General features: G+C 36.4%; 1 protein-coding gene across 4 annotated transcripts in view; it reads right to left on the bottom strand.

Moving 5' to 3' along the window:
• RB195_004251 (uncharacterized protein) overlaps window positions 1–12,229 on the bottom strand; it is a gene marked incomplete at both ends in the record, with an annotated part of 36,810 nt that continues 24,581 nt past the window's right edge. For 2 of the 4 annotated variants that reach the window (XM_064181307.1, XM_064181308.1), the window contains 14 exons: window positions 1–118; window positions 652–789; window positions 872–993; window positions 1,638–1,748; window positions 1,865–1,972; window positions 2,051–2,161; window positions 2,246–2,314; window positions 2,385–2,486; window positions 2,553–2,612; window positions 2,685–2,768; window positions 5,064–5,165; window positions 6,060–6,162; window positions 6,389–6,498; window positions 6,597–6,706. In XM_064181307.1, the coding sequence (XP_064033276.1) occupies window positions 1–118; window positions 652–789; window positions 872–993; window positions 1,638–1,748; window positions 1,865–1,972; window positions 2,051–2,161; window positions 2,246–2,314; window positions 2,385–2,486; window positions 2,553–2,612; window positions 2,685–2,768; window positions 5,064–5,165; window positions 6,060–6,162; window positions 6,389–6,498; window positions 6,597–6,706 (1,448 nt within the window). Of the gene's footprint in view, window positions 119–651; window positions 790–871; window positions 994–1,637; window positions 1,749–1,864; window positions 1,973–2,050; window positions 2,162–2,245; window positions 2,315–2,384; window positions 2,487–2,552; window positions 2,613–2,684; window positions 2,769–4,066; window positions 4,103–5,054; window positions 5,166–6,059; window positions 6,163–6,388; window positions 6,499–6,596; window positions 6,707–12,229 lie in introns of those variants that run through there. The other 2 variants (XM_064181306.1, XM_064181305.1) reach the window with 2 other exon arrangements.

Here is a 12,229-nt window from a genome sequence, read left to right as displayed (position 1 = left end):
TCACAAATTCAAGCGAGGTGGTGATTCGTCTCGTAATCGGCGACGTTTCATCTGTGGACCTCCACCGGCACGAGCCGGTAACGGTAGTTCCTCGTCCAGACAACACAACGGTTCATTACTGGAAACAGAAACTTACTGATCTTATATAATTCCATAAGAAGGATAGGAAATAGGAGACGTATCGATTTTATATAATTCCATCAGAGGATATAATTCTATCAGAAATCGTTCCTATGTAAGTTCTGTATATTTTTGAGTCACTGTAGTCCATAGATCCGATAGATCGGAGCCGGACTTCTCCTAGGTAGAAGGGTCCTACCTCATCTTGAACACTCCGAAGTGAAAATGGCCTTTTCAGTGAAAAAAACAGTAGAAAATAAGAAAAAGTAATAAAAAAACATCCAGCATTCTTCTTCTTCTCCCTATTTTACATCTGTCCGTGGAAATGAATCCCGGTTTTGAAACGGAGAAAAACCCGTGAAAAAACACTGACATTTCTGGAACTTTTAGTATCCAAAGAGATTGCTTGGCATTTTAGCTTCCGCCTCCTTGTTTTTCACGGACAATGGTGCATAATTAAATAAATAAAAGGAACAAGTAAACAATAAATAAGTCACAACAAATGTTTCAAAGCGATCTGAGTGGACTCACGTGAAATACGGGCACTGTAATGCATCCGAGGCGGTAAATCTCTTCAACGGATCGTAATGGAAGCAACCAAGGAGCAAATCGATCAAGTCATCACCGGCTGCGGTAAAAACGTGACGAAGATTGATTCCTTGTTGTTCTCTGGACGTAGATCACAGATCATAAGGTAATTTTAACTGAATAAATCTAAAAATTTTGCTAACATCGTCGTTCAAAAACTCACTTCATCTCAATATAATCTGGAAGATTCACCATCGCTGGCCAATCTTCAACGCATGGTGTCCCAAGTATGTGACCAATTTTGACCAACTGATCCAGATCTGACTCACCGGGGAATAAGGGGACCTAAATTAAGCGAACTTCAATTCGAACTTTAATAAACAGTGCTATACTTGACTTATAACTTTAATAAACAGTGCAGTGATATACCGTAATGCTCAAAAATATGCTTTTCTTGGTATTCTACTTCAGATCCGTGTGATGTAGGCTATCAAAGGAGAGTTCCACGGAATAAAAAATAGTAATAGTGAGAGATTGAACGTTGCAACCAAATTAAAGGTACGGATATTCACATACAAATAGGGAAAGTACGAAAATAAATAAATACATATATAAATAAAAACAACATAAATAGTGCACATAGTCAGTGCAAAATTTCTCAAGCCAAACGACCGCGACGCGTCCGACGGAACTCGCGTCTTTTCTCGCTAGGCACGCACACCCCCTTTTTTCTCAGCTATGCTCCAGTAGGAAGCATTTCGCGGCAATCTGGTCAAAAATATTCGGCGCCGACTGCAGATTTTAGATTTTTACCAAAGTACTGGGCAATGGGACCTTCTTTTGGGCCACGATAACACCAAAGAGTCAGGTTCTAAGAGATTTTAAGCCTACGCAATCGCTTTTTTCTCTTCAATTACGAGATTTATATGAGTGAATAAAAATAAATAGTTGCCCTTAAAAAATCCTCACTAACACAGAAAAAAAATTACCCGCAGTAAAAGCTCAGCGATTATACAACCGATAGCCCACATATCTATTCCAGTCCCATAGGCGCGTGCTCCCCAAATTAGCTCCGGAGCACGATACCAACGAGTGACAACCTGGAACAGTTCACAGTTGAATCTTGGATTGGAAAGTAAAACAAATAATAAATAATAATAAACAAACAAATAAAAAAACACATCGAAGAAAAAAAAAGAGAAGAAAACATCCCTACCTGATGAGTATAAACCTTATTAGGAGAGCCGAAAAACCGTGCCAAACCAAAATCGGCCAATTTTATACGGCCAGCACTATTCATCAATAAGTTATTAGGTTTCAGATCCTTAAAAAATGTGACATAGAGGGAAAAATGTGAAGAAATTTTTTTTTTAAATGTTTAGAAAATTTTCCGACTACTTACCCTGTGAAGAATCCAGTGCGCATGCAGATACTCCAGGCCAAGCAATGTCTGCATAGCCATATTTTTGATATGTGGAGGCATTAGAATGATGTCTCGATCTTTGACAACATGCTGTAAACAAACTACTCCTTTTCTTGCCACAAATAAGTAAACAACACGTAAATAAACAAGATAAACAAACTGCACAGCAATCACCTCAAGATCTGTTTCCATAAAGTCAAAAACTAGCTGTATATTAGTTCTGGATCCGATAACATCGCGTAGCTGGAAAATCAGCTCTTTCACGGTATTTTTTCAAAAAAACGAAGAAAAAACAAAAAAAAAAAGAACTTACTCCTATAATGTTATCATGATGAATCTCTTGTAGTAATTTGATTTCTCTCAATGCTGTCCTATTAATTCCATCCTTTGCTTCAGCTCTGGATCCTAATTTGATCTGAATCGAGGCACTGTAGCGTCAGCTGTCAACAGTACAGTTTTACAGTATGATTGATGGTCCTACCTTCTTTATAGCTACAAAATCACCCGTTTCTTTATCTTTCGCCTTGTAGACGTTGGCAAACTAAAAGAACTGCTTTATCGCTATTCAAATTTCCACAGAAAGATTCCAGAGAAGAAAAAAAAAACAACCAACCTGCCCTTCACCGAGATGTTTGATTGTCTCGTAGCGTTTCGTTGCTTCTCTGCTCATCGTTGGTTTTTCCTTGCCGCCGGTCACCTTTAGTAATACTGATTGAATTTCAGAGCTCTAATTATGTTCTATTCGAAGGAAAGCCAATTCACTAAGGCTAAACAGAGAGGTACAGGGGATTTTTACGTCATTTCCAAGGAATATTTTCTCGTACAAAAGAATTTCTCGATAACAAGGAGCAAGAGAGAAGACTTCATGGATTTTTGACCGCTCGCACGCAGATGCGGAGCGTCCACAAGGGTGGCGCGATGCCAGTGATTTCATAGGAGAGAACACCGTCTCCCACCGCCATTGCTTACCATGATTAGAGGAAATTGAGCGGAGCCATTGAGCCAGTTTTCGTAATCCACAACCTGAACTCTACGGTTCCCCTAGGAATTCCGTATTACGTCAATTTCTTGACAGTTTTTTATGGCAACGTATAACGAGATTGAGGATTTTGGTATCTCTCTAGGACAATAAATGGTTTGAGGTGTAGATTATAAGCATGTGCTTTGCGCTCAAATCCTCCCAATCCTCCAGACATAAGGCCAGGGAAACTTCTACAACGCCTTACAAGGCCACCCGCGTCCGCGAGCCGTGTCCCACGTCGTTCTTTTTGGACGATTGGGAATTGTTGAGCGTGAAGACGCGCCTACTGGTAATCTATGTACGGCGTGAACCTTGTATTGTCCATGAGAGATTCCGATATCGTAAATTTCACCATACGCTATCTTAAAAAAAACGACTCTGCCATCATGGATCTTGGATCTGTTCTGACGTCATGCTCCGCTTTGACACCTACCTGTCCTTTACAATTTCGTGCAGAGCAGTGAAACTATGGAAACAATTATCTTCGCAAAGATTCTGTACTCGTAGAAACACGAGTAGCTTCCTTTTAGGGTGGACCTTAAGGATTTAACTCAATCTAACTAAAGGAGCAGCTCTTGAGAGGTAATCTATGTCAAAGAATTCAAAATATCCCTATGACGGCAGGGATCATTTCAAATTTATTGAAATTTAATAATAGCTGAAATAATCGGTCAAAATAATAGGTTTTTCAATGCATTTTTCATACATTTTTTTAAGATTAAAAGAGGAAAACTCGAAAGGAATTGGAAGATCTCCTGTTCAATTATGATTACTAACATCAGCGACAAAATTTACTAGATCTACTTTAGAATTCACTTTGTTAAATTTTCCACGGATTTCATTTGAAACATAGGTTTTTATGTAACAATAAAAGTAAATTGTCGATGTGTACAAAACAAAGCAATATAAGAAAATTTCTTCTGGAAAACCTCACTTTTTACACGATATCTTGACGTCTATTTCGTTCGACATACACACATATACAGAGATTTCGAATTAGAATGCTTCATTTTGTTGCGCTACTAGCGCTCCGTACACATATATTATTAGCAAATTGTGGAATAAAACTGCGAGAAAACAACACCTGGCACCCAGAACAAAAAGAAAAAAAAGATGAGAAAACATTTTAATTTAATTGTCATTGGGATCATCAACATCGAGGAACGAAGGAAGGAAAGTATACAGAAATGAGACGTTTGCGACACGATTGCGTATTCTAAAATTGAAATTTTCTTCAAAATCTTTCTTTTAAAATAATGTTCTAATGAGGAGGAAAAAAAATCGCACGTAGTGTAAAGATTCTAAAGGCACAATAATTCGGTCTACTAAGCGCAGCAAGCTCTATGTATGTATATAATTGGATTTGGGTAACGTTATATGTGTGTATCACAGAAAAGAAGCACAGGACATGAAATCTCAAAAGAAAAAAAAATGACATGAAAAAAAAAGAGAAAAGAGGAACGAGTAAACGAAAACGACGAACAAAACTATTCATAGCCTAAATCAGCTGCTCTACACGGATGAAGCAGAGCAGAGCGAAGCAAAACAAAAAAATCCTGGTCACAACCGAGTACGGAAAGTCATTGCTAATGAGTAGCGTAAATGAGGCGAAAAAAAAAACAGAACATAGTACACAATTAAAGCCATTCACTAGATTTACAAAACATAAAATACAAAAATGAGAGTAAATTCCTTAATACTAACGTTGGCGCTCTTCTGAATCGTCTAACTAAATCGTCTTTGATCGATTGAAGATCAAAGTAAGTAGTTCTAGACATGATTAGATGGAAAATCATGTCCGCGGTTCAGATCAGCAGAAAACAAATCAGGGTTCAACAACATTCGATTGCATTCGAGTATGTATAGTATGGAAATGGAAACAAACATTTGTTTTGCGCTATCGGAATAAAGCCTCAAGAAAATCTATCTGAGATTATTTAAATCGCCTAAAAATCAATAAAATCAATCCACTACTGAATGAACTGGTGAACTCGAGCTGTACGGTAACTCTGAACTGCCAGTGTTCTTCCGGTACACAAACACTTGGCCAAGGATGAATATGTCGATTGAGATCTAAAATGAGGACAAATAAAGTAGTAAAGGAAGGAAAAGCTAGTAATTATCGATTTTTTTCAGGAAAACAATGTTAGGAAAAAAAGCAGAGACAATCCTGTGATACTGCAGTATGAAAAATACGAAAAATGTGATGAGCAGTGATATGCAGCAAATTAAAAATATATAATAAAATAAAAAATTAAGCAAAGCAATACCATAAAATATCAGAAAAAAATAAAACAACAAAACTAAAATTAAATTCTTTCATACTCTTGGAACAAATTAAAAACTAAGTTGACAAAAACACTAATGAAATAAAAATCCTTAAAATAAATTAAGAACTTAAAAGAAACCCCTTTATTTCATCCATTGCTAATAGAAATATAACTTCCATAGTTAGATCAGAAGTTTCCGAGAAAGCATGTAGTTTGATCCCGTCGATAGCCCTGCTTTGACTTACGTTGGAGCATCGGTGAACGAACGTCAGAAATGTTTACTCGACAGTCAAACTGATTCAATTACACTACTCAGAAGAAATATTCAAGGAGAATACGGAGAGGCACACATCCAGAATTGATTCAATTTCAGCACTTTTTCCCAAGAACACCGAAGAACAAAAAAAGATTTTGATTTTGTTTGTTGAATTGAAGAAAATTTTTGAAATTTGTGAAGAAGATGGAGAAAGTGTAACCTTTCAACGTGCTAGAAAAAAACTAAGGTGAAGACTTGAAAAATTGAAATTGAGTAAATAATGACGTCATCGAGTTTGATTTTTTAGAGACAATTAGCTCCGCCCAGCCTCGGTTAATAGGGAAATAAGTAACAAAAGTGATAAAAACAAATAGTATGAAGAAAAAAAAAACTGAAATACAGCGATTAAAATCTAATCAAAAACTAAAAAAAAAAACAAACCTGTAATATGGCGCAAACCCAAAACTGCAATGGACTACCAGTAGCGACAAAGTATCCCGTTTTAGCAAGATCTCCGCAAAGCCACGCCAAAACCATAGGTATGCTAGAAAAATGTTTTTGTTTACATGATTTTAGACTAATATTAAAATAAAAAATAATAAATAAAAATAAATAAGGTAATAATGAGTAGTAAATAAATAAAAATAACATAATAAATATTAAAATAAATAATAATATTATTAAAATAAAAACAATAGAGCGAGATAAGTAGTAAATTATCAATAATAATAAAATAAATATGGATGTGATAATTTTCGCCCAAAAATCACCTCATTCCTTGCGTGGACTTTCGCTGCCAATTTCGTATCAATTGTGGAGCGCCTAGGCTTGCTTCGACAAGCAACGAGACCATTCCAAGAGCCTCCACATACCATTGAAACTTAAAAAAACAACTCAATTTTCAAAGGACAAAAACCACCGAGTGAAAATTGAGAGATGTGAAAAGCAAAGTAAAAAAAGGAAAGAGATCCTGCTCACATGGATTAGTGCTGCGGTAAGTACAGACCAAAACGATGTGAACGCAGCCAGTGCAATAATAAAACTCGTCAAATCGTGCCATGCCCAGAATGCATTCAAGAAATCACCTCCTGAAAATTATGCGTTATTTTTCAGAGTCGAGAAATTTCGGAACTTCAGGAATTTTTTTTTCAAAACTTCATGTGGTCACGTGTTCGTCACATGAGAAAAAAAGGAGGGAAACGCAAAAAAAGCACCTAAATTTTAGAGGAACTAAGAAACGACAGATATTTATGGAATGGCAGCGAGGTTTGTACAAAAAATGGAGCATATGGACGTGATACCAACAGATTATTCTCTAACTTAGTCTACCCTGGTACAGTATTCCGAACAAAATATACTGTAGCTAGCTATGCTAGGTAATTAAGAAACATTCGCCAAACATCGACATCGGACGGATTCGAGGACGGAATTTACTGTAGTGACGGCCTTGGAGGCGTCAAGGAACTGCCTCGGAAGGATTTATTGGCACCTATGTGAGTGGATATTTCTTCGTTATCATTCGTTAACTTTTACTACAAAAAGAAATTGAGCATCCAAGCTGTAAGTTCCCCGAAAATTCCTTTATTTAACCTTCTCACTTAGAAATCATATACATATTCAATTTTGCCTATCATATACATATCCAATTCCTACCACGCAAAAAAAAGATGTTTCCTTATTTGTCGAAAAATTACCAACTATCATTACACAGCTTATGGCATCCTTGAAATATGTGCATAGCTTCTTTGCGTAGGTCCCATTTATTTTTCTTTTTATTCAGCACGCAAACGAAATGAGCTATAGTTACCGTTTTTTTTTTTCAACTTATCAATTATATACGGCAGACAGTGCGGAAGCTATAAGAAATTGCGTAGGATGGTGTAGTTTTTGAAATTATGTAAATAATGACTCAACGTCTATTAGCAGAGAGAAAGAGAGAGAGAGAAAGAGAGAGATGAGGACGAGGAGTGACCTTTTTTCTGCACAACTACTCATTACCGGGAGATGAGTTCTCCCCTCATAATATCGAGGCGATTAGCCCATTATTCACTGTTTCAGTAGCGATCTGCTATGTCACCTATGTGGGGGCGCGTTGGCTGACTTCTCTTGGTATTATTTTCGAGGTAAATTGAAGTATTAGATTTCAAACCCGACTCATCTATGCCCTCGATATATTCCTGTAGTTGTCGATCCTAGTTTAACACCGTTACATGATTTCTTTCGCACATTTGAAGGCATCACTCCACGAATCTGGAGTGGTACGGATTTCAGGTGGAGTATTCGTATCGTAGATTATGGAGAGAGGGGTGCCCCGTCCATTTCTTCCTAATTTCCGTAAAAAACGGCGCGGAAAATGCGACGAGTGCACATGGCTGGCGCGCTCCAATCGAACTCGTTGTGGAAAATGGCGCGCCGGAACGCCCGAAGCCGTATTTTCCGGGCCGTTTTTTTTTACGGCAATTAGAAAGAAATGGACGGAATCACCCTCCTCTCCATAATCCACTATCCCGTATACGAATACTCCACCTGAAAACCGCACCACCTCAGATTCGTGGGGTGATGTTTTTAACCTTAGTCACTCGTAGCGTGAGTGTGGAAAGAGGCTCCTAGAGATATTCGAAGTTCGTCGCAAGACCTGGACCCAATAATTTCCCTCTAATTATATCTCCCTCTAATTATCTCTATCTCTAATTTTGTAGTATTTCTTAACAATATTTGAGAACACTCCATGTTTTGAATCGAATTTCTACGGAAGGGATTTATTTTGTAGCTCCTAAATTCACATCATGCGCTCATCATATCTTATTATCAGGTATTCAAGTAATTTCGTTTTTTTCCTCAGACGTAACCTCAAATCTACAAAGAGGAGGCTCAAGTGCGAAGAAAGCACAAGGATTACTCCCTTCCGGAGTAGCACCGCCAGCATAACCAATTAATTAAATATATAAAGAATAAAGCATAAAATTTATAATAAATAATGATGTATAGTATAATAAAATACAAATATAAAGTATTAACAATTATTAAATAAGAGATATGGATCTCTTCAACCAATCAATGTCTCAAAAACGACTGCATATTTCGCTCTCGATCCAGTTTTCGATGAGTATCATCGACACATTTTCAATGGTCAAAAAATAGCAGTTAACCATTGCAACTGCCTCATTCACTAGTCGTCTTCTATGCTCTCATTCACAAATGAAAAATTCTTTGATCGCTTGGAAATACTGCTTCAATTTTCTTTTCTCGCAAAAATTTACAAAAATTTTCTATGAAACTATGTAAACAAAACACTTAATCAGCGATTTAGTTGAAAAACAGAGTTCATACGGCTAAGTTACAGATGTTTCTGTAAAGAAATAGCCTTTCTCCTAGATTCAAAACAGAATATTTTGGGAAAAAATGAACATTCTGTCATTTAATGATATTGAAAAAAATTTTTACGGACGAAATCCTCGACATGCGATTTTATTTTATTGTCATTCAATATCGTTCTAGTTACTCTGATACGTAAAGCTTATATGTACATATATACATATATTTTATATATACATATAAACAGATGTTTTATATACATATATTTTTTTTAACTACTGTACAACCTCCATTTCTTAGAAGGATCCTTCTTACGTTATAGGGAACAGAAGGCAAAAACAATTTTACTCTCTCTTCAAACCCACAGCCATTTGTTCCAGAAAAGTTAGATCCATAAATTTAAAAAATTCCAAAATGGAGAATTTGTTCCAAAACGTTACAGCTATCACATATAATTAATCCAAATTCATGGCCTCCAAAAAGGACTTTTTACAATTTTAAAGACAATTTTTTTCGTACATTCATATATTATACCCGGACAATGGCCCACGCAGATCATCTGAGCTAATCCACGATACGAGTCATAAATCAAAGGAGGTTTTTTTTTTCAAAAATTGTACCATTAATATTGAATATATGTGCAGCAGAGCAATAAAAATACTGAATTTGAAAGTTATAAGCGTGGAATAAGCTCAGACACCATCCCAGGACATCCACCAAAAGCTTTTAATTTGATGAGATTCCAAATAATGTTATCAATTTTGTTCCATCCCTTTCTTCTGGAAATTTGATTTTCAGGAGGAAAATTCCGCCCCAAAAAAAAAATCTTATAGGGCAACTATAGATTGCAATGGAAGTGTCTTTCTTTCTCGTTCACCACTACGGCACTACGGAAACGGGCGAAACCTTCGCAGTTTACGAAAAATCTCCAGAAATAATCGATCGATTTTTTTTTTCTTTTCAATGTTTCGTATCTGTTGTATAGTCATCAATACGCGTATTCGACTGTACCGTTTTTTCCAGGAAGGAAAAAAGGAATAAAGTCCAGGATTGTCCCAGGACTTTATTTCTTTTAAGGGACCACATTACTAAGAAATATTTCCGGTTAGTAGTAGATTCAAATGATAAAGAGTGAAGAATTAAGGGTTTGGCATTAATCAATCCGCATGGGACCTACCAGTCATGGGACCTTCGATTTCAATTCAAAATCGTTCGAAGTTTTATGCGCGCAAATTAACAAGTAATATTTCCTTATGCAAGTGTGCGGAAAATAATTAAAATGAATTGGGGGTGGTGCCAGCCGCTGAACCAAGTCAATTTTTATCCTACCAAACAGGTCCGGGACCAATTTATCGATCCCCGAGAAGATCAAATACTTTGTTGGCCTAATGCGGTTTCGAACCATTCGCCGTGCAGTCGCAGCGCGGGTCCTCTTACCCCTGCGCTATGTTACACGTTCAGATAAAATGATAGGAGTTAGGAGGATCGAGGGATGTTTAAGTGCTGAAGCCCTTCTGGAATAATCCCAATCAACTCAACCATTCCCCCGTTCTCATTAGTTTTCTAACGTACTCGTGGCTATTTCCATCAAATTTTCAATTTCAAATCTCCAGACATAGTTATCCTGCACTTTAGGTATACATAAGCTCCGATTCATCATCCCACGTTTTATGGAAGTTTTGAATCCCAATTTCTCGGAGTAATCACGATCTTTTTTTCTCAAATATGATAGAAAATAGTTTCTGCAACCACCGAATCCTTGTATTTTTGCAAATTGTTCTCTCATTTTCGTGGTTTTACATTTCTAACCAAAGTTAATATAGATTTTCAATAAATAGTGTCAGAAAAAAAAGCACCAGAGCCTCTTCCAATTTTTGGGAGGATAATTAAACTGGTTTCCTTCAAAATCGCTTTTTTTAATGGAATTTTTTTTTGAAAAAAAAAATGAAGTGAAGTTCTCCTAGTGAATCCAGTGTTCTACTATCCCGTCCAAAAATTACAATCACGAAATAATTTCACATACAGAAAAATATGGAATCTCAAAGAAGGCCCAGTATCCCATCTACGATTGCAATCACGACCGAAAAAAAAACTCTGTTGAATGGAATAAGTCCTATGTTTCGGGAAGAATTTCGCAGAGCATTTCCACAGTTTTTTTCTTGTTCCAATTTTTATTTTTCCACTAAAAAGTGCATAAATTCAGTGGGAAGATGGGCTGGACGATTCTTGATTGAAGCTGCTGCTGCTGCTGCGGCCCCCATTATTCTCGAATCATACGCGGCTAAGTTAGGAAATCTGTCTTAAAGCTATGAGATAGGCTTTCCTTCATTTCCACTGCCTCAATTATCTAACTCAGTATGGAAAATTGGTGGTGATTTTTCTTTCTTTCCGTTCTTTCGGTCTATTTTTGGACGTTTCCAAAGGTGACGTACAGAAATAGAACGAAAGAAAACTCAAACTTTGTATATTTTCTTTGTGAAGTCCGACCGTGAGATTATCGAAATTTGTGAGACAAATAAATAAAAATAATAAAAAACAAATATAAAAATAAATATAATAAAATATACATATAAGTATAAATACAAATAAATAATAAATAAATAGATATAGATGAAAAATATGTAGATATATAGTATAGAATATATAGAATAGATAATATAGATAAAAAATACTAAAAGTGATATTTAAAAGATAAAAATACTAAAAGTGCGGTGATTATTTCTAGTCCGAACTCGGTTCTGCAAATGCAAAAATCCGCCCGCTGTGTCCTTCACGTCTTCTCCCCGTACTACGCCGTGCCATTTTCTTACTTTTTACTTAGCGAGGAGTTCTGGATTGAGACTAAAAAAGTCATTATTGTAAATCTCAGATCAGAGGTAGATCTTATCAGGAGAAGTATGAAATTAGGAAGTGAGTCGAGTATTACTCGACTTTAATTGCGACAAAACCCTTTGGAAAGGAAAAGCGGCTGGTGCGGAGACGAGAAGACGTGCCGGGACGACACAGCGGGTGGATTTGTGCATCTGCAGTACCGCGTAGTTCGAACTAGAAATAAAAGAATCACGTCTGGTATTTTTCCTCCCACAAAATCCGATACTTCGGATTCACAAAAGAAATGTACAAGGTTAGGATGTTTATCTAAATTTAACGTCTACTTATCCAGAGGTAAACGTCAGAAAAAAAAAGCTTCGACGACATTTTTCTCGAATTTCACCAAAATCATCTAAATATATCATTGAAACAGGATAAAGGCTGAAGTAAAAAAAAATTGGATCGTTCTTTTTTCTTCTTAGACG

This window comes from Necator americanus, chromosome I (assembly GCF_031761385.1).
Source record: "Necator americanus strain Aroian chromosome I, whole genome shotgun sequence".
NCBI lineage: Eukaryota > Metazoa > Nematoda > Chromadorea > Rhabditida > Ancylostomatidae > Necator > Necator americanus.
This window is presented reverse-complemented; position numbering and strand designations above follow the sequence as displayed.